At 39.4% G+C, this 23,424-nt stretch overlaps 1 protein-coding gene across 2 annotated transcripts in view; it reads left to right on the top strand.

Moving 5' to 3' along the window:
* The window catches only part of ADAMTS5 (ADAM metallopeptidase with thrombospondin type 1 motif 5), a 49,207-nt gene that overhangs the window by 5,622 nt on the left and 20,161 nt on the right, over positions 1-23,424 (top strand). For both annotated transcript variants that reach the window (XM_072968058.1, XM_015248668.3), the window contains 2 exons: positions 7,784-7,916; positions 18,146-18,313. In XM_072968058.1, the coding sequence (XP_072824159.1) occupies positions 7,784-7,916; positions 18,146-18,313 (301 nt within the window). The remainder of the gene's footprint in view (positions 1-7,783; positions 7,917-18,145; positions 18,314-23,424) is intronic.

Below are 23,424 nucleotides of genomic sequence, written 5' to 3'. Positions count from 1 at the left end.
CATTAACCATCCATGTGCCAGTTAACAGGCAATCCTGTCTCAGCTAAGAACTCTCTTCTACATTCTGCCTTCTAAAGCTGTGGTTGGGACTCCACCCAGCACCACCAGCTGTTTCCCTGTAGGATTCTTCCTCCTAGAGGAAGACTGGAAGCTTGGAAAAGGGACAAGGAAGTGCTTTTTCTTATTTGCTTGTAGGCTGGATTGACTAATTCAATCACCTGTTTGAGTTCAAATCCCATTTAAATTCAAAAGCAAACCCTTATCAAGGAATCCCAGCTGATAGGTCAATTCTAATCAATAAATAAGTTAGAAACAGGAAGACAGGGAGCAGATTCATCAGCTCAAGTTGACATTTTAAAAATAAATTGTATACACCAGAAACTGACACAACATTGTAAACTGATTATACTTCAATAAAAATATATATACATTAAAAATAAGTAAATAAATAAATTGTGATTGAAAATTACTGAGAGTAGGTCGTGAAAGTTTGCATCACAAGAGAAAAAAAATAGTAACTATCTATGTGTGGTGATGGATGTTAAATAGACTTGCCGTGGCAATTGGTTTGCTGATTTCATATCTACATACATTGAATCATTATGTTGTATACCTGTGTGAACCTAACATAGTGTTGTAAGTAAATTCTGTCTTAATTAATTAATCGTGAAGAATATTTTGCAGAATTTAAAGTCGATGAAATCAGAGAAGGTAAACCATAGCACACGACATATTTCGCTGTCATCTTTCTCACATTCAGCACCTGTCTCTGAGCATTTCCTATGGGTGAGACCCTCATTCAGGGAGGTGAAGTCAGCAAGATGGAAAATACCTGGCCTCTGCCCACCCCGACTTATTACCAGGGGAGAGGAAACAGATACATGCATAAATCACTCCAGTGTAAGGAAAGCTCTCGTAAATGCTGTAATTGAGCTATAAACAAAGTCTGCAAAACGAAAGAGGAGGGAACGGTCAGTTGTGCCCCTGGATATTTATACAGACTTCACTGTAAATGTAGAATTAAATTGCTCCTTGAAGGGTGGATAGATCTGATTTGGACTCAACCAGCTTTTCCTGAGCACTTCTCAAGACACTACCCACAGTCATAAACCATTTTGTAATTAATTCATTCAACAATCGGCAACCGTAGTAACAGTATTATGATTTGACAGATAAGGGCATTCATACAAAGATAAATGGAGATAAACTTCTGAGTAACAGCTGACAAACAGCAGAGAGGGAAGGTCGTCCTGTCTAGTGATCTCTAAAGTAAAAACATTACAATGAATGTATTCAAACATTCAATATGTTTCTAATAGGCAAAGAGGGATTCAGAGAGTGAAAAGTGGCCCTTTTCCTAAAAATCTATTACAGGAAACAGACACGGAAATGAGTATTTGCTATACAGCATGAAGACTTTTATAATAGATGTGGTCATTTGACATCATGGAAGTACATTAGAAGGTAGCCTAGCCCATCTGAGTTCAATCTAGAAGAAAGAGGAGAATTAGCTCGATCAGAAGGAGGAAGTAGGCACTGCAAACACGCCAGACTTCTATGTGCAGTGGCCCAGAGGCAGCCTGGTGATTCTGGGAAATATAGAGGGTTAGGTATGAAAAGACAGATGATATGAGAGTGGAAGCATGATAGATTAGTCTAGAGAAGATAACAACCAAGTTATAGAAGAAATTGTATGCCACGTGTATTAGTCTTTTTGGACCACCATAACAAAATACTGTAGACTGGGCGATTTAAACAACTGAAACATACTTTCTCAATTCTGGAGCCTGGGAAGTTCAAGATCAAGGTTTCAGCCTATTTGGTTTCTGATAAGAACTCTTCCCAGCTTGTAGACTGTTACTTTCTCACCATGTGCTTACATGGGGGCGGGGGGGTAAAGGGGAGAGGGGTAAGATGAGAGAGAATTCTCTGGCGTCTCTTAGGAGAACACTGATGCTATCTGATCAGGGCCCACCCCCAACTTATGCTTTTACTTAACCTTAATTACCTCCTTTTTGGCGCTATGTCCAAACACAGGGACATCAGGGATTAAGGCTTCAACATATGAATTTAGACAGGGACGGGGATCACAGTTCAGTCTATAGCTTAAAGAGTTTAAAGAGTTTAAAGAATTTAAATTGTAAGTTAGAATTAATGAGAATCTATGGAAAGAGCATTGACAGGAAAACAGTGTGTTCTTAAATGAGCCTTCTGGCCCAAGTAGTTGGGCTGGATCCTGCAGGAAAATCTACAGGCTATTTCAGTAATCTTCAAGGCTTCAAGAAGAGATTCAAGATGGTCTAAACTAAAGCAGTGGCATTAGAAATAGAAAGGCAGGAATGGAGTCAGTAAATGTTTAAAAAAAAAAAGGGGATGTGAGTAAATTAATCCTTTCTAGCAGGAGGAATATTTGGGCTAAGGTTTAGAGCCAAAATGTTGATGAGATATGCTGAAAACGTAGACAAGATGGATCACGAAGGAGCAGCAAAGGCTGACAAGAAAGCCTAGTGGAGGGTTTTATATGCCAGGCTAAGGTTGGGATGCCTTTTAAGTTTTGGAGGAATGGTGGAATCTTCTAAATCTGGGCTTTAAAAGGAAACTGACTGCAGCATCTGGGTAGGGAAGTTACAGGAGACAAAAGGACCATTTCAAAGCCTTAGGTGATGGTCCAGGCAGGAAGGAATAATGGAAGGAATGAGAAAGAGAGGATAGCTACATGAGACATTTGGTTGATGGAGTCAGTGACCTCAGTGACCAGATGCGGCAAGTGAGAGACAGGCAAGTAAATGATGTCTCCAGGTGTCTTATCCAGCCCTTCCAATTTCTTGTTCTATGGAATATCTTTCTCAGTGCATTTGATATTTTACTGTACCTCTAGATTATTGAGTTTCACCAGACATACCACAGAGATAAAGACCATGCTGTATGGTTTGTGGCAAAAAAGGAATTTGCTTGACCAAGTACAGATTATGAATGCAAAAGATAAGAGTAAAGTCAAGGGAAACATAAATGATGATTTAACAGCACCACGATGAAGTCAGTCCAGGAACTGGAGTGTTTAGATATCAGTCTGAATTTCAGCCTCACCCATCCCAAGCTTGTGATTTGGACACTAATTGCCCCTGAGCCTTCATTTCTCTGTCTATAAATTGAAGTATTTCCCCCTAATACCAACACATGTGTAGCTGAAACAAACCCTAGAGACCACTTGGCCCAAACTTCTATGCTATTGATATAGCATATAAATAATTTATGCAATGCTTCTTACTAACAGAGTTGAAGTTAAAGTCATCTACCTTCTCATTCACTGTCTCTAATCAGCTTCTGTTCCCACTGTCCAAAATGACTCTTCTGAGCATCTGTTCACCTCCATCCCCAACTTCCTCTATCTTTCCAGCTACCCCTGCACAGCTTCCACCAGGCCTGTCCTGTCCTCTGGCCACCGCAAAAGTGTGGTCATTTCTCACCATGTGCTTACATGGGGGCGGGGAGTAAAGAGAACAACCTCTCCCTGCCTTTTCCTACCCCATGATGCATTCACTAGTCTTTCCTTGTTTAAATACCCTTCCTCTCACACTGTCAGAGTTCTTTTCATCCCTTAAGGTGCAGTGACCTCCTTTAAGTCACCTTGATTCTCACAGGGAGAGCTCTCAGTTCCTCCTTGCACTCCCTCAACAGTCTGTTCAATCGCTTCTCTCGTGACATGTCTTGTTTCCCTCACTAGCTCGTGGTGTTTCCTAAGGGTCAAGATCAGATCTCATTTTATTTACTCACCGCAGTGTCAACGCTCAGTACAGTGTCTGGCAGGTTGTGGGCGCCACAGCAGTTGTCGTAGGAATAAATTCCTTCCCAAGGAAAGCGCCTCTGATCCAGCCGAGCTCTCTATGTTTGGTGTTACCTAGTTGTATCCAGAACCATGGATAGAGACTGCATAACATGTGTCATTGTTCATGGGTGCCTAACAGACCCAGTCAATGTGGTCTCTGCTGAAATTCAGATCAGGACCTCTGTTGTTGGAGACTTCTGTTTAAGTATCCAGGCAAGCAAATGACACCTCAAAAGTCGGATCCTAGGACAAATATGAATTCTGGTGTGTAAGTGTTTGTTTGCATAATACTTATGACTGAAATATGTACCCCACCAGATTCTTCTACCACTAGTCCCTCTTCACTAGAAATTGGGTAGACAGATAGGTAGAGACACCTGAGACTGGTTAAACCCTCTTCTCTGCCCTTCCCTTGAGCTCCAGGCTCGTCCTTACCAGGTGGTAATGTCTATAGAAACAGCAAGTACTCTTATTTAACTCCAGATGCTCTGGCACAAAGTACTCGTCCTTCGTTTTGACTGTGGTTGCTGCAGTTGTGATGATATCTGCTCTTAACAGCCTTCGTGTTTCCTTCAGCTCCTTCTCTCAGTACATTTATGCTGCCTGAAAGACCAGTCTCCCAGTCAGGACTGGAAATCTTTCATCTCCCGTTATTCCTCCCACTTTGCACACTCGTATCTACTTAGTTTACTTTCCCCACCCAGTACTGACCTCTGGGATTTTCCATGTTGTATGATCTTCTAAGCCACTGCTTCTCAAGGTAGCGTACTTTGCTGACTCCTTGCCCCCAACTCCATCCACAAGAATAGGCCTGAGGTACCACGAGTCCGTGTAAATTCCATGATAAATCACAGATATTCCCATAGTCATAATCCTCTAAATGGCCATGCCTGGTCACCACGTCAGTGACCTCCCTGTCAACTCTCCGTTGGTCTCACTGACCATCGTGGCTCTATTTTTGAATTAGATGCAATGTCCCAGTCCTGTCTCCTGGCCAGGAACACACCACAAGCCCACTAGTTAAATCTCTGAATGCTCTTGCAACCCTGACATTTACTAAAAATTGTACTAAATCTTCTATTACATTGTTGTCCACACTGTTGTTGTCTATACGATATTAATATTGTGATAAGGTATTGTTCCTGAGTGAAAAGGACAATCTTTAACATAACAAAGATGTAACTTACCTTCAGATGTAGATTGACTAAGCAGAAAAATTCTTGTCAGCGCTTTTAATTCATTTGCCTCTTATGTGGATACTGCATGTGATTTACATTTCTTTAGTGTCCTCTGCCTCCAGATTCAGAAGGTAGATAGATGATAGATAAGTAGATAGATAGATAAATAGATAAGCAGATAGATGATAGATAGATAGATAGATAGATGCTGTTGCCCCAATATTATCCTTACTCCTGTTCTGAATTTAAAAAAAAAGTCCTATAAACTTCAAATAAGGATTGCACCTGTAAATGTCATTATAAATCACTATCAGAAAATAGACATGAGTGTGATGTGCTGTATTCTTAATAATGTGATGCACCAGTTGAGTTTTAACACATTGGAGTGAACACTGAATCACAAAGTACTGCAGGCATTCATTGTAAATCTTGAGGAAGAAACCATAACTGGGCTGCCAAGGTTTGAAATTGCATGAGTGAAACGGAAAGGTTGCCAGTTTCCAGTATTACAGTTACAAAAATATAGACTATGGCTATGTACTCAAGGGGTTTAATCAGTGTCATTAAAAAAAATAACTGCTTCTGTTCATAATTTTGTCACATGTACATATTTCCATGGCAAAAGGCCAAATGCATTCAATGCAATTCAAGGATGACAAGGAGGGTTGATGGCCTCTAATGAGCAATTGATTACCAGTAAACAGAGCTCAAGAATCCACATTAAACTCTGTTCTGAGCAAGAGGGCCATTTCCATTAGCTGTGGCTCTTCATCTAAGCTCATTAATGAAGTAAAAAGCAAGAAGGGGAAGCAATTCTTGGGTTTTATTATTTGAAGATAGCAAACCCTAAATTTTGAAGATAAACATAAATCTCGATTTAAAAAAAAAAAATCGGCATGTGCAGAAATAACCAACAGGATCTAACAATTCACTTAAACCATGACCTGGTCTTTGGTCTTAAAGCTACTAAAATGATTGGGGGTTAAAAATGAATTAAAACATGGATTGTACTATATAATTATCTCAAAGACTGATTGTTATGCAAAAGTGTGTTCCAATTTCAATTTTAAAAACTACTAATTTGTTCTCAACAGCTGCAATTTGAGATCCCACGGGATGACATATGAGAATGCACAGGACACTTTGGGAGGCTAGTATTGGTCTGGTGACTTGATTCACCAAGACTTCTTGGCTGAGAGCTCCGCTGTCTGAAGCTGTAATGACATGGTGGTCACAGTGCAATTCATCACAGCTGGGAGCTCAGAATATATGGAACACAATAAGGACCTGAAAATGTACTAGAGAGACCATAGGGTATACCTTTTAAATATTCTTTACCATAGCAGGTCTTTTATGCAATGAAATAGAGAAGAGTTAGAAGAGTATGTTGACGTTGAGTAGGCGGCGTTGGTTATGTAGTAATAATGTCTTGTGCTGGCTTCCTGGAGTCTGCTGAGGTCTTGCTAGCACACAACATATTAAAGGTGTGTGAGGTCTGCATTGCATCTGCCTATATGTCATCAGAAATCATCTCAGCTGTAGGCAAATGTTTATTGAGTTCGTATCATAAGCCATAAGACATTGTGATAGCTGGGTAATGGCTGTAATGGGAAGAACACAGATTTCAAATAGTTAACAGTCATCTTTCATAGTAATTAATGTTCAAAATTTTTTCTGCAATTTTTTTATTTACTTAAGGCTTACCAGGATACTGTCATGTTTTTGGCTGTAAATATACATACTTTCAATTGATTTTCACTGCAAAAAGTAGTCAAAAACAAGAAATTCTAATGTTCATGAGTTCTCAAGTAGTGTTTAAGAGAAAGTTTATCATTACAAATCTATCATGTCAAAAAATTTGGCATGTATTTTCTCTTTATGCTTCATAATTTAATATTGTCTTGTTGATGTCTCTTTCATCTCAACTGATAATTTGAACCATTTGTGAGGTGCGATAACGTTCCCCTTTGAAAATCTCTTCTTTTAGGGGAATGGAAAGGGATTTATTAGGGGTATGCTGCCATAGACAACAGTGGGCCACACAGGCAGGAGATGCCTGTGTGAACCCCCATTTGAGAATCTCTTAAATGCTATGCAAATTCTCACCAGAAAAATGAGTACACTCATTTATATTAATATTACACATATTTTCTGAGGATTGATCAGGTTGAGAAACACTGCCTTCACTGCTACGGGAAAGAGCACATACATTTCTGAAGATACAGACTCTGAAATCACAACTTGACTGGGAAATGAAGAGATGACCTTTTGAGAAATTATCCTTATGGATTAAAATTGAATTTTCTATCCAAATTACTAATAAATTTACGTTCTGCCATAAATACGTAGTTGGGGTTTGCCCCTGGGATGGAAAATAAATTATTAAGCCCAGCTTCCGATAAGTTTAGGATGAATTTAGGTCAGAATATTAAGGCTTTCCTAAGCATGACCCGCTGTGAAATTGATCATGGCCTAGCTATCTGCATAGGCACCATACAGCTTGGTTAAGGCTGCGGCTGCTACTGCAATGGACAAGCTACAATCTTACGACGTCTTTTAAAGTGTAGTTGAGTCCAGTCATCCTTTTTGTACTTCTGGGCCCCAGAGAAGCTTGGAAGAGTCAATGCCGTTAGTTTGTCTTTGGAACATTTCCAGAGCTGAGCAGGTGATACCGTACACATATCCCAGTGTTGACATTTGGGGAGAGCAAGTGGCTCCACAAGGTGGCTCCTTCTGGATGCAAGTTGATTTTAATGATTTCTTTCTTTCTCCCGGGCAGGATTTATGTGGGCATCATTCATGTGACACCCTGGGAATGGCAGACGTCGGGACCATATGTTCTCCCGAGCGCAGCTGTGCTGTGATTGAAGATGATGGTCTCCACGCAGCTTTCACCGTGGCTCACGAAATTGGTATGCGGTGCCCTTTCTCTTCCCTGGCCAAATCAAACACTTGTAACAGCTGCAACAGGAACCAGAATACTTGGCGATTAATTCCAGATTTCTCCTGGTTCAGATGTACCATTGGGGATTACATTTGTTTATATTTGCCCTTTTAGGGTTAACTAACAAGAGAGAAGGAAAGCGAAGTCAGGCACACACAGTCGATATTTCCTTTCTGACAGTGCCTTTAAAAGTTTAAGAGAAATTTGCTACTGCCACTGGCTTTGTAAGCATCCGTAAGTGACTCTGAGAATTTGTTACAGTTGGCTATGGCATGCAGACATGTTTCTCTTAGCAGTTACTCCATTGACTCATCCAGGGGTAATCAGTTTACACAGAAATGCATCATGTTTTATTCCACTGTGAGTAAGAACAGGCTGCTCCTGTCAAAGGTAATCAGTCGCTTATGGGCAGCATTCCTGTCCGGTTTTATAGCGAAGCAAGTGGAACAGAACCTCACAGTCATCGGGGTTTGTTTTAAAATGTCACTTCCCTGGTTTGTTTGTCATAAGAAACTCACCTAAATCCTAACACTAGTAATTTAGGACAGAGTTAATGGTTGAGAAACATCTCCTCAATTAGGAATATGTATTTCTTAACCATTGACCTAGGCTACTAGGTATGTAAGAAGTTTAGTACTTAAACACGTGAGAATTAGACACATCCAGGTTCAGCTCTTTCTGAAGTGTCTTCTACCTGTGTCACGGTGGTCTTACTATTTCAACTCTCTAAGCTTCAGTTTTCATACCTGAAATATAAGAATGACAGTGTATATTTCATTGAGTTTTTAGGGGCCATGTGTAGGTTATAGTTATTATTTATATCCATATCCACGTCTGTTTTGGTTTTTAACTAGTTCATTTACTTTATATATATATTTTTCTAACTATAGTCAGTTTACAATGTTGTGTCAATTTCTCGTGTTCAGCGCAATGCTTCAATACTATAGAAACATATATATATTCATTTTCATATTCTTTTTCACCATAAGTTACTACAAGATATCAAATATGGTTCACTGTTCTATACATTTACTTTTTAATATATCACCTTTTAGCATTATCTTTTGGGGGCAAAGTATGGTTTGATAACTATTGTACTTTTCTTTGCTATATTTGATTAAGCAGATTTAGTTTTCTTCAGCCAAAATCATCATTTTTAAATAGAAATTAAAACTTTTTTTTTCCACATTCCTCATAAGCAGAGAAAGTTTCATAATGTGTTGATTTTGGGCTGCTATGTTTTCTTTGGGGACTTAAAATAACTTCACATAAAAAGTATAATTGCATAAGTCGGTGTATCAGAGCAATAAAATAGAAATCAGTAGTTAAATTCCAATTCTCTTGTGTTAATCATGACCTTAGTTTTCTTAACTGACACCCTTGGGCCATCTAAGCAGAAAAAAACCGCAAACATAACCACAAAGCCACTAATAGCATCACTGATAATAATTCAGTTTAACCCTTTATTAAGTGAGCACCTTTAGCTTCAAGATGGAGTCCCAGCTCTGTTTCCATGTCCTGTTTTATCAGAGGCAAGAGATTCAGATGCTCCATCTCCATATCTTCCCTAGTAGGTGGAATCAATGAGGCACGGCTCCCTGGTGGCTGCACTAGAAGACCTGGTGTGCCTGAAAATGTTTTTAAAACACAAACGCCATTCCGTGTGAACTTCAGGGTTGGCGTTGTGTCTTCACCTCTCTCTTACTCATGCCTATTCAACTAACTGATAAAAATGCAGCCTAACCTTGATTCTTCATCAATGTTTATTAGATATCTATGTGTGGACATGAATGAGTGGGAGAAACCCAAGAAGCCTCCAAGACAACATTCCAATTTTGCAGCGAAGCTAAGAATTAGTTCAAATACTCAAGAGCATTGTAATTACGTAGCTAGAGATGATTTTAAAAGTGTGCCTGTAGTTCATCAGCATTATTCAGAGTGGGAGAAGTCCCACAGGAAAAGCTCCCAGCCCTGGGCAGGCAGAGGCTGGTTTGTCTCAGACCGAGCAGAGGAATGATGAGGAAGAAGAGACAGAGGAGAATTGTGGCGTCAACCGTCCATATGATTATGAGCCCTAAATCCTGACCTTCTAAAGAAGAGATTACAGATTCCATGAAGGAAGAGCTATTTTCTTCCTTCAATCCTCTAGTGATTTATTTTCACACATTGACAGCATCTGGGAGCTTTCTTTGTAAGGGAACCACTGTGGCAGTAAATACAGCTTCTTTGAGGCTGCATTGACCCTAAGGGCAACTGGACTGGAATGAAGAATCTTCCAGCATTTCCCAGCCCTCCTGAGTTCCTAAACCAAGAGTTCACATAGGCAGACAAAGCAGTGAGAGAAGTCGGAAGCTGGATGCTAGTGAGAACAGACATTTTATTAAAACTACGTACAATATGAACTTTTCTTCATACTACAAGGATATTGGACATAGTTTTAAGAGAATGATGCAGGAGAAATGTGGGTTTCTATGCAGAAAAAAATCTAACCTAAATCTTTGATGTATAACTACGCTGTGTTCCCTTTCGTTTCTTGGTGGGATCATTTCTATTTACTTCTTTAGAATTCTCTGTCAGTCATTCTCCTGTCAAACAGTGCCTACTTAATGTCCCTTTTTGCATTACATATGGCCTAATCTGAGAAATTTAAGGTCCGGGGATAAGGGAAGATATGGATTTAATTTCCTTTTCATAAAGGTATCTGGCTTTCATTCACTTCATTTTCTAATTGCTTTATTATTCTTTAATTTCACTTTTTGCCTAAATATTGTGAACATGTGTTATAAAGTATGAGCTTAAAAATTTTTAGAGAAGATAACCTTACAAAATATTTCCCAATCATCTGTATGTGATTACAGAGCTTTGCCTCTGCAGGCAGTGGGATCTTGGGTAATACAGCTCGCTGTTCTGTTTCCAGCTCTTTATTTTTAGCTCCTTGCTTGAAACCATCAGCTCAAATTAACTCTGCTCTGGATTCTAATTCTACTCTGTTCTTCTTATGTAATTTCCTCCCTTCCCTTTTATTAGACATTTACTACTTTCCAGATTTGGAGGTTATATATTCAGGCTACATATGGTGATAAAATGACGTTGTGAAACCTCGATCTTGCTAAAGTGTTTTGAATTTGCTTGTCCCATTCCAAAATGAGCAACTTGCTTCATGCACACAGTATAAAGATGTTACTGTGCTCAATACATAAGTCGTGGAGAAAATTTCCAGGCTGTTCCCATGATTTTTCTACTTCATTTTTTCTGTAAGCAGTAAAAGGATATATTTGATGAAAAATAACACTTTCATCAGCCGACTTAAGGTTTCTCATAGGATGCCTCATTCCTGGCTTCCTCTTTCTATACACGGTGGTTTGAAATACAGTCATTAGAGTTGAATAAAAAGCTCTTCATCCCTTTACTCCCCTTTAACTTGTTCTTTTACTCCCTCCATTTAAAAATATCCCTACCCTGAGAATTTTCACATAAGGTAAATAAAAGCAAGCCAGAAGTCCTTATCTTGCACCTTGTCTGTCCATGATGTTAAAGTCATAATGAAGTGACTTAAACAAACAGTTCTGAAAAGGGACTCTTCGTGTGCCACATGGTAATGGGAACACATCTCCTTGCCTGCTCACTCTTTCCAAAGGAGAGCTAGAATTTGGAGATACGGAGTCAACTGATGCCAGGAAAGAGACTCTAATGAGTCTAGACTCTGCATAGGGGCAACAAATTGCCTGCCTTTTTGTTACGTTACATGTATGTCAACACTGCGTAAATTGTTAGGACATTTAAGAAAGCTGTTTTAAACTTTCAAGAACACAATCCCCATCCCTGGGCCTTGGGTGGAGGTAAGAACGTGGTTATGGCCATTTTACAATCCAAATGTGAACCGTAGCAAGTTTCAAGTGAATGTAAGTTTACATTTGGAGTTTATACTTTTAACTTGTCGAACTTTTATTATGGGCTCATAATAATAAAGATTTCACCTGCTGCCCACATGGTTCTTCAACATCATAATTTTATTCATGTCGGGCCAGCTTCTAACATGCTAGAGGGAACAATCTGATTTTATTTAGACTCATGGAATCCATGACTTGCCAACATGCCGAAGCTTGGCTTTAGAGTAATTAGAAAATGTGCTAAGTGAATCTCCACCGTGAAAGACTCCAGAATGCCTCCTAAGCTAAAGTCAAAGCCAGGTTTTCAGCTGGAGGCTGAGGAAGTGGTCGACACAACAGTATGGCGGCCTGTGTTTTGCTGTGGTTACAGGGAGTTCTCTGCTTGTGCTGATCTACGTGTGACTGCCCCCACAGATGATTAGATTAAACAAGGCCATGTTTTGAAAAGCTGCAGAGGCCCACGAAACACCACAGACCAAAGGCAAGTGCACAGAATCAGATGTCAGGACTGGCTGTGAGATGTGAGGTAAAAGGAAACTCGGATTCAACTGGGTATTTACCTCCAAACCCATAGCTTTAATAAACATGAACCGAGCGTCTTTTTTTTTTTTCCCTCCAGTTTGGAGCTATGCCACATTCTGGCTTTCTTGGCCCCCAGATGAAAGGTGTTTGCTACATGTCCAGCGGCAGCATTGAGAGATTTGGTGTTTTAGCATCAGTTTGTTTGTTTGTTTTTAAGTCAAATCCCAATTTTATTTCCCAAGTGAGGCCTATAGGTTTTCCTGCCACGTGTATAGAAACTCAACAGGTTGAAGATGGCATAAAATAAATATATCACACACTCAATGTGTGATTTTTTTTCCCTCTTATGATTAGAAAATTTTCCCTTCTGTCCCAAATCAAGAGTATCTAATAATATCACAATTTATCAAAAACCACTGAAGACTAGGTACTCGTAAGTCAAGTTATAACAAATCCAAGATTTCAGTGAGAACAATAAAGTCAGCTAACAATCACTGCCCATTTATATTTGTCAAGCGTGTATTCTAAGCACTTTGCATCTTTTATATTCTTTAAGCCTCACAAAATCCCAGGAGCTAAGTACTTTTAATGAGTCATCCAAGAGAGGAGGACACTGCCATGCAGAGAAGTTTCTAAACTGATCTAAGGTCAAAAACTAGCATACTGCTGGGGTATAATTTGAACCCAATTCATCTGACTCCATTGCCCAAGATTTGGATATTATCCTATAATGACTTGACAGTGTTCATTTTGAAGGAGATAATCCTGAATTTGATTCACAAGGATATTAACTCAACTACTTATAAGGTGCAAAAAATGTGTTCTCTTCCTTCCAAATTACATCATTGATGTAAAGTTTTGCTTTTATGTTTAATGTTTTGAAATGAGGGTTTAAGAGTTTTCTCACTTCTACGTAAGGACTTGTGTTTGAATAGACGTGTACCATCCAATTATTAGAGTTCCTGGTCCCCTTCATCGAGGATTCTAGATCCTGATCCCATGTGAGCGTTTGACTCCCTTTTCAACCCCTGGCAAGACCTTCCTGCCCCCTTAATAATCCCAGCTGGAAAATTAGGTAAAATAAAAACATGACCTCATTAAGAAACAGATGTTTCATCTGAGCTGGGCTTTCTTAAGTAAACACATTACAGAGCTTCTTGTGACATTTTTTAAGGATGTGGTGCTATGTCCCCTTGACCATTGGTCAGTTTGGGGTCAGGAGACAAGAACTTGTAATTCTGTTTAATTTACAGACCAAAGTCTAGAAAAACAACCAAATTTACTTCCTGAGGTTAATGTTATAAGTCAGCCCTAGCTGTAATACCTGAAGCTGAGTAAGAAGCTGAACCAACGTTTTCCTCTAAAGTATTGTGCCTTTGCTCGGGGGGCCCATTGTCTCAGATTTTCTAACACCAGGTTCACATGTGAATTGAAGGAGGCGAGATGCTTTTTGAATCCACATTGTGAATATCAAAGGTGAAATGTATTTAATGAAAGTCACCCGCTTGCTAATTGAAAAAGATGATTACTATACTAGAAAAATTATCAGGTGACTAACTGTCTGCTATTTCTGAACTAACAACATGACTCAGACGCTGACCCTGCAGACTTTTCTGTGACATAATTTACCATGAAATTCATTTCCTTAGCACAATTCAGATAACGCCTTCCTGGTGTTGCTTTGTGTGATGGGCACTCATTAGCAGGGCTGCCATATTTATGACACGGTTTGGTATTTATTAAGAAGAGATCAGTATTTTCTATAGACACACTTATAACTTACACCTTGACTTTTACTAAAGATTTCAAACAAACAAGTTATAGTTCTGGGGTCTGCATCACTTGAGGAAAATACTAGATTAGAGCCCTGAATTACTCTGTACATTTCCCTCTGACTTCAGTTGTGCCTCTTTTTTTTTTTTAATTTAGTAGATAAATACAAATGCTGATAACAAGTGCACCCTCTTCACAACTGTGTTGGGTCCTTAACTGTGTGAGGTGAGAAGTATTTTAGCTGAGAAGCATTTTCCAATTACAGAAAGATGCACAAAGAAAGGCAGTATTGTAAACAAGATTGCTTAACGTAGTTAAAGCATACAAACCTCTCTTCTGCCTTTCGCATGCCTCCTGGTGGCAAATGGTTCCAAATACAAAAACTAATTCTTCTTTAAAGCTGGGCTTGGCACCTCTGCTTTAAACCCTGACCTTGAACCCTGGTTCCCTGTATCTCCCTTATCCTCTCACTAGAAGTTTTCCCGTCCTGTTTCACTCAGGGAGCTTGGTTGAACTTCCTCAGATCTCTTCACTTACCCTTCACAGATGCTGTGACTTCTCTTCACCCTTTTCCTGTGCGTGGACTTGAGAAGGAAATATCTCTCAGGGGGGAGAGTATAGCTCAGTGGTAGAGTGCGTGCCTAGCATGCTTAAGGTCCTGGGTTCAATCCCCAGTACCTCCATTAAAAAAAAAAATTAAATAAGTAAATAAACCTAATTAGCCCCCTCCACCCCCCTGAAAACAAACAAACAAAAAAGAAATCTCTGAATGCCTTCCTCCGTGGGGTTTTGGATTCAGTCACTCTGACTCCTTCAAAACCTCACCTCTCAACTGACTGTTTTTCATTGCTCTAAAAACTCATCATAAAATACATTTTGATGAAAACAACAATGCATTATTTTAGGAATTGTCAACATTTTCTCCAACACTGTTTTTTATTCTCTGGGGCACGTGTGTTTAACCCCCCACTGCACTAACCCTGCTAGAGTCTGCTTGGGGGAGAAACGCACCATCTCCCATCCACGCCTGTAATTTTAAACATCTCCATAGGAGACTTAGGAACAGACTCTCACTGGAAAAGGACAAGGTCCTAGGCGATCAGCGACATCATGATAAATTCTGATTCAACCCTTCACAACATGAAATGTATTGTTGTTTTCTGTGACGTTATATTTGACATTCCCTAGATGCCAGATTTTTCTCTGCTCATGAGCTTTTAGTATTATAGCAGGTTGTCTCTAATGTGAGTGTCCCTTTGAAATAGTTTTTGCTTTTAGATGTGTCTTGCCATGTCAAGGCTCAGAGATATGGGCAGATTTCAGCACCATGACTGAGCGATCACATTTGAAAAATCTCACCTCTTCGGCTGTTCACAGCCTTTAGTATGCCTGTCACGTCTCTCCTGAAGTGCTTCCAAACATCCCTCACATGGCTTTTCCATTTCAATTCCTCTCCAGCCCCTGCAGGGAAATCACACAGGTCCCTCGCTGTGCCTGGTTCCAGCTACTGTGGAAGTGGCTGCCGGTTTCCCTGGGTGCTGACATGTTCCTCGGTGGCCATGACTCTCACTGTCTGTGAGAGGGCACGCCTCTCCCAGCCAGCCGCCAGACTTTCTTCATGGAGGACACAGCCTTCATCTTCGCTCCAAAGAGTCCGTCTCTCTTAAGGGACCCTCAGGCAGTCCCTTTCTGACCGACTCTTGGAGGTTCTTCCAAAATTCACATCACCTTTCAGCTCTTGCTAATGTGGAACTAAGATTTGTCCAGGCCCAGAATGACAATCTTATGGCCATCTAAGAATTTCTTATGTGTCTTCAGTGGCAAGTAAGATATATTGATAAATTAGTGATTTAGGGGCCAAAGGACATGCCAAAAGAATCATATAATAGACTGAAATATTTTAAATAAATTGTCTTTGCTTACAATATTGATATTTAACATGATAGACTCTACCATTCTGTATAACAGAAAAAAATTGAGATACTTGCTTAGATCCCTGAGAGAGAATTTGGTGTTTACCACATGGCTTGTATTTTATATCAGAAATCTAAAATTTAGCCTCCAAATGAAGTGAAACTCCCTGGGTATAATCATAAAAATTCATATGAAAAATACTGTTTATTTAGATACACTTAGGGAAAAAAGAAGACTGCTATTCCGTTAAATAAACATGAATATCTTATGACATAGAATGCAAAAATGACAAGTTTTTTAAATAGAAAATCTGGATTCATGTTGCAGAGGTCCTCTTAGGCCACATTCCCTCTCTCTTCTATGCCAAGGTGGGGAAGAAAACTCAAGTGTGCAATTTCCACACAAATCCCACAGTCAGCTGATCAAGATTTTACCTTCTGAACAAGTGTTTGATGTACTAAGTAACTTTAAGCAGTTTTGACTAGGATGTGAATGAAAGGTTCTATTTTTCTGTGAGCTGTGGATGCCATGAAAATCTTAACATACCACCCAAAAATTGGAAGAGCCCCTGCCAGTCTTCTTTGGCATGTGATATGGGAGCTACTTTACAAACTATCATGCACGTTTATGGTCCTGACCAAATAAAGTGTGAGTGGTGGCGGGAGGGTTTCCCACAACTTGCTAGCCCTGTAAATGCTCCTGAAGTAAATAACTGCATAAATAACCTGAAAATGTGGAACCTTAAAAGGTCGCCGAGCCCTGGCCACTGAATTTCGGCCACAGCAGCAACCAGCTGCTCAGTGGACAATTTTGTTACAAGGTGTTAGTGATTTAACAAGTTGGCCAAAAGCAGTTGGAATTTGGCTTGCAAAATTTCATCTCTGTTTGGGTTTTGCTGTTGTACACTGGATTTTTTTCTTGGTGGAATGGCCAAAGCTCCTGCCTTTGGCATTCAGGAACCCAGAGGGCACAGAGTCATCATTTTTCTGTCGTATTTCCCTCATACATTTTTGGTGGTTTGTGTATAATTCTATAAAGCTTTGCAAAAAAAAAAAAAAACGCTACTAGAATGACTTGGCTACTTTTTAGAGTCTCTACAAACTGATGTTCTGGATTTTTTTTTTAACAGCATTTTTAATATATTGGAGGCTGCAGTATCTCCTTAGACTATGTGCAAGTGAATCTTATGTAATTAAAACAAATTAGTCAGATTATAAGAATGGGGTTGGGTATTCTGTAAAATAATACCTCGCTTGCTAGAATGGAAACAGCTGTGAGGGGTCGCATGTTGAGTAGTCTTAAGAACGAACACCACCCGCTGAGTGGTTTTGGACCATCACTTACCTTCCCATATTTGTTCTCCCTGCAAGCACTAGCACACTAGCTTTGTGTCCTTGACATCTCTTAAGTGTAAATGCGTATGTCTCCAAACTAGTAAACATTCACAGCTCACTAAATAACTAAAAGAAATGAAAGAGTGAATGAAACAAGCTTACATTTGCATGGAACCAGAAAGTTACTAATTTCACTTCTTTCTTTTCCTCCCCTGGTCATCTCTTAGATGACTACCTATTTACTTAGCCAAGAAAGTGGAAGTCACTGACATTCAAAAACCATCTATTCAGTGTTTGTAACTCACAGAACACTGAGTTAAATACAGGCTTTTCATACAGTGAGGGGGGAGATGCTCTCTGATCTCATGGGGCTTATGGTTGATCAGAGAAGATGGAAAATTAGACAAGCTTTCAAAATAATATGTAGTGAGGGCTATGACATAATCCCACAGTTGCCTTGCAGATTCTAGATTCTAAATAAGGCCGCTTTGTATGTATCTTTGAACATGTGTGATCCAGATGGATTATGGGAACATCCACTCCAGCGTAATTTTTCGGTTTTCCTCTAAATGTTCACCAGAAGTGACTGCCCTAATTCCATGCAGCTTTAATTTCCCTGGGGGCCCAGTCACTGTGTGAAAATGCAGTTACAATGAACTCATGTATGATTGGGAGGAAAAAAGCCAAGGGCTAGTATAACTGCCACGGAAAAGGAGAAATGCAGACTCCCTCCTTATTTGTACTTCATATATTCTCTCCCTTAGGACATCTCCTTGGCCTCTCCCATGATGATTCCAAATTCTGTGAAGAGAACTTTGGGACCACAGAAGATAAGCGCTTAATGTCTTCCATCCTGACCAGCATTGACGCATCCAAGCCCTGGTCCAAGTGCACATCTGCCACCATCACGGAATTCCTGGATGATGGCCATGGTAGGTAAAGTTCAGGACAGCATAGGCTCAGAAACAAAACTTGAAATTATTACAAGTTACACTTTATTATATCCTCACGACATCCACCTGGCCCTCTAAGACAGTAGTTACTTGGATAGTGTCAGAAGAAGGATAAGAGACTGTCTGTGGGTGTGTAATGCCAACACCCTTGGTGGCATCATAGCAGTGGTATTTTTGCTTTTGAATCGCAAAGTTCAAAAGAGAAGCAGTGTGGGAGACCACCCAGAATGCCTCGCTAGTGCCCTGAAAGCCTGGCTTTTATTCCTCCTTTCACCACGAGCTTCCTGTGAGAACGCTGGCACGTATCTTGTTTCTCTGCTATTAATGTGACTCTCAGAATTATTTGTTACATGCCTATTATAGGGGTGTGGTTAAAATGTAGGTGACAGTTCTGTCGGATTCTCTTTATGGCGACATAAAACCAGGAGAGGAAGCTCTTTAGATTTGCATTCACTAAAAGATTTGGTTTCATCCTGACAGCAGGTTTTCCTGAAAGTGGAGTCAAAACTGCAGAACAGAAATAGAAAATCAATCTAAATGGTGAGAAAACAGTTTAAGAACTTCAAAAGAAAATCTTTGGCTTTACTCTTTAAATACAGTTCAAGAGCGTAGCGTACTTTATTAAGTTCTGTAAATCCAGGATTAGTGCTGTAAATTATATAGAAATACTGAGGAAGTTGCAGTTTTTAGAAATAATAAATTCTGACCTTTAAGCAATCTTTGAAACAAGCTCTTGCTAATTTCCTAGCATTCTTTTTTACCTTAAAATACTAGAAACACAGGAGAATGGTTGCATTAGGGTTGGAAGAGATCTTTGGAGACCACAGAGTTCAAGTTTCTCGTATTACAGAAGTGGACATATTCTCATTTCTTTTCTTCTTCCTCTTAAAATTTACCTCTTTAAAACTGGTGGTTGAATTGAATACGAAATTCTTGATCACGATAATCGTTCACAAAATTAGCACATGATGTACAGTTCAAAGTCGGATAAAGAAAATTTGTGGTAACTGTTTTTTTCCTAGTTCCACAAAGTTTAAAGCTTGATTTTTTTTTTGTAATTTCTTAGTAAGCTGGCCACCTTGAACTTTGGGTACATAATTACAAAACAACTGATAAATTCAATTCTTTTCAGACAAAAAGAAATTTTACCACACAGTCCTTTGGCATCTGGTAGCCAAAATATTCACTAACTCATTTTTGCTATGTTAATGGTGAACTGGTAATGTTAATTTAGCTACTTGGGGCTGCTAAAATTTTTATTTCCTATTCCTGAAAATGGTCCACACCCATCTTGCTTTAAAATTTCCCTCAATACAAAATAAATGTTCTCTGTTTGTTGAAAGGATGGCCGAATATCTCAAAGATTTAGAAACAATATTAAGAATTGATGTATGAGGTTTTTTTCCATTCTACTAATAATAAAATGGTAATTTTCTGTTTTGCTCGGTTTAAAACGCTGATAAAGTCCTGAAATGAATGTTCACCTAATTACCCGCCTATCCACATGGGTCAAGCCCCTGTTTAAGAAGCTTCCTCTTGGGTGGAATCTTAGTTTCCACTCTTAATATTACGTTCACTGTTTTTCCCCCCAGGTTTTCTGAAAATGGAGTAACATTAATATTTTATTTCCAAATCACACATTACACATTCCAAAAGGTTGAGCTAAACTTTGAATCACTAAATGAATGGATTTAGTTGCTAAGGCAGCAAATACTTATGGCTAAAATGGGACCAACTTTTTTTTCCCCTGTATAAGTATTAGGTCAGCTAATTACAATGCTGTGCAGAATTCTGTTCCTTATTGCCATCATTCTGGAATGATTCATTTATTTCATGTTTGTGGAATTCATGATTTTACTTTCCATGCAGTAAATAAGCTTCCAATATTGTTTTCACTTTTTAAACATTATTTCTGTATTTAAAAGAGTCTACACTCAGATTTTTAAAAATTTTCCAGCAAGTTTTCTGTGTCTATTCTAAGTGATTTTGTGGTAGATGGCAACCAAGCCTGTACTTTTACTAGAAATAGATTTTATTCATTTGCGCGGATGAAATCTTATCTGAATTTCCCATCTGCATGATAAATAAATCAATAAATTCAGTTACCAATGCTTGTTGGACAGGAAATGCTCATCATTAATTAACTAATTAATTGTAGCAAACCTAGACTCTCTCACTTTTGAATGTGTTGGTTAGACAGTCTTGTGTTTTAACCACACCACCACCGTTACCCCCCAAATTTGATTTTATCAGTAGCCTGTAGTGAATGAATTCAGAATGATGAGAATCCAAGACAGGCGCAGCGGCCATGATACAGTGGCAAAGCTCAGCCATATTCATTTCAGAACAGCAGGCACAGACACAGAGCCGAAGGAGCAATAAGTACTCCCCGTAGGGCTGTCATTTAAACTCAAACTTACTTAATTTAATAACTTTTAGATTGCAACCCAAAACAGACTTAAGTCAGTTTAAGTAAAAGTTTGGTGTGGGAACTAGTTGACGTGACTTTGAGAACGGTGGAGGTTCTGACATTTCAACCTCAGAGCTTAGGAGAGAACCAAAGGGAAATCAAAGCCCAAGATGACGGGAAAGCAAACAAACATACGTCTTTGTTCGAAGGTCAGCCTGATGTCAGGAAACCGTATCATCAAACCTTTTCATTTCTACTCACCCTTTCGAGCACAGCCAATGCATTCACATTTAGTAGAAATAGTTCTGCTCTTTTTCTGTTCGAATTTTCTAGGCCCCTCACAATTTAGAGCAATAAAATGGTCATTTTGGTGGGTAGGGCACTTCAGAAAGGTAAGCTGAGAGCAAGAAGTAAACTGACTTGACAGTGAGAGAGAAACCAGAACAGCTGGAAAATGTTAGCCCTAAAACAGTAAAAGCACAGTGGTCTGGCACCGTTTCCCAGGAGGTCAAAAACTCTCTTCCACCATCACAGTCCCTCAAGGAACCTCTCTCTTTCAGCATAATACAATACTCAGAAAACTGATACTCAGTTCAACTGATACTCAGAAAAAAAAAGTGATTTTCAGTTATTTAGGAAGATTAAATTCTGACACTCCCATAAAAGGCAACAAAGCCATTGCTGTTTTTAAGTAGATAGTCTCACAAAATTTACACAATATTTAGGTAGTTCTTAAAGAATACCTTGCCTAGAAAATCTTTGTATGGACTAGCTCATCGGTGGCCTTCCCACCTCCAGCAGTGCTGGAGAAATGTGACCTTAGGGTACAATTACATTCAAGTCATTGGATTTGTTTTTTACATTATTAGCCATAAGTAGCTGGACATTGTAGCCCTTTATCACTGCCAAATTTAAATGTATTAATCTTGAGTGTTTCCTGATTTAGGTCCAGCAAGAAGTAGGCAACACTTAGGTTATGGTGGAAAAGTCAATGTGCACACTCAAAAATCACTGTGCCTGCAGATTTGTGATGCAGAAAGGAAAAAGCCAGGTCTCACAGGGAATTCTCTCCCACCCCAGCCTGGTCAAGATACTTGTAGACTTTTCTGCAGTGTTTCTACAAGTTAGCTCTAGGCAAGCTGGCCGGGAGGATGATTCCCCAAAATAAAGGTAAGCTCTTGGCAGAGAAACTGCTCAGCAAAAGCAGGTTATTAAATTTCCTTTCTCAAATGCTTCATAACCTTGAAGCCAAAAACAACAGCTGTGTCCCCTGGATCCCAAGTCCTCAGCACCGGTTGATAAGAAAGGCCACTGCCTACGTAGATACAGCTCAAGAACACCCAAGACACGGGCTGCAAAGGAAAATCTACGGACAGCTGTGAAAAATTAACAGGTAGCATATTTAAAGAACTAAGTTTACAGCCACTTGCTAAACACAGAACTTTGGAGATAAAGTGGTATTAGAGAACCAATCTCTGAATCCTTGGTAAGTGTAGACAAGAGAGCTAGTGATACGACCTTAAGGTCCAGTTTTTAAGGTCATACTCATAAAATTCAAAGCTCCTTGTGGAGTGTCTTGATTTTTACAATAAATAGGTTCTTTAACAGAGTCTGTCAGTAAGATGTATATTTGAAGTCCACGGTGACCTGTATGTTAAAAAACTATGCTTTATCTTTTAACACAGAGAATTTTTAACCTAATTTCCTTGGCATGACACCTGCTAAACTGTACCGATCTTCTAACCGTTTCACAAAGAAGTGCCTTGAATTACTTTGGTCGGCAGCAGTTGTCATGGCCCGGTTAGTTCCTCCATTCCTGAGCCCATAAGGCATCAGTGTCCCTTCTAATGTTAGACGTTCAAATAAAGACCTAAAAGGAGAATCGCAGGGCCAGAGAGATGGCAGGAGGAAGTAAAAGAAGAGACTCTGCCGTGTTGTGAGGCTTCTTGGAACGAGTTTCATTAGGAATATTAACTGATATCTCCTGGGCCGTGGCTATTTGGGCCAACGCTTCATTTCATTCCTGTGTTTTGAAAAGGAAGAGGAAACAGAAGTAACTACGGTGCTAGAAATGGGAGGGGAGGCGGAATGAAACGAATAAAGAACAACCAACTTTAATCCGATAATTTTCTTTAATCATTAATATAAAGGCAAACAGGGCTAGAAGTCAGATATGAAAACCCAAAGATTTTTCTGCTCCATTTCCTGGAGGCAGGGCTTACTGTCCATCACCCCTCAGTGTACTTTTGGCCGTGGAGAGACTACCACATTCTTTCTCTATTTGTCCATCCCAAATCCCTGGGTCTTACTTTTTAAAAGGAATTTTTCACCTTACTTATAGCGTTGAACTTAATTTAACATGGGTGGTAAAAACCAACAGGTGATGTGCACGCATCTCTATTGTCTTCTTTTTGGAAACTCTCCATCTATATACACAAAACGCTGAAGAAAAGGAAAGAAGGAAGAAAAGTGGGGAGAGAGAAAGAGAGAGAAAACGGAGAAGAACTCAGCAATTGTGTGGACCAGGGCAAACAGACAAAATGTCGGCAGCGAGGCCTAGATAGGATTTCAGGCTGAGATAAATTTAAAAATACATGAGTGGATGTTAAGTAATGGTTGAGACTAAAAGTAAACAGATTAGGAAAGTGAACGGTAGATTGGATGCTTTTAGTGGTCACTA

Source organism: Vicugna pacos, chromosome 1 (assembly GCF_048564905.1).
Source record: "Vicugna pacos chromosome 1, VicPac4, whole genome shotgun sequence".
NCBI classification, from domain to species: domain Eukaryota; kingdom Metazoa; phylum Chordata; class Mammalia; order Artiodactyla; family Camelidae; genus Vicugna; species Vicugna pacos.
This window is presented reverse-complemented; position numbering and strand designations above follow the sequence as displayed.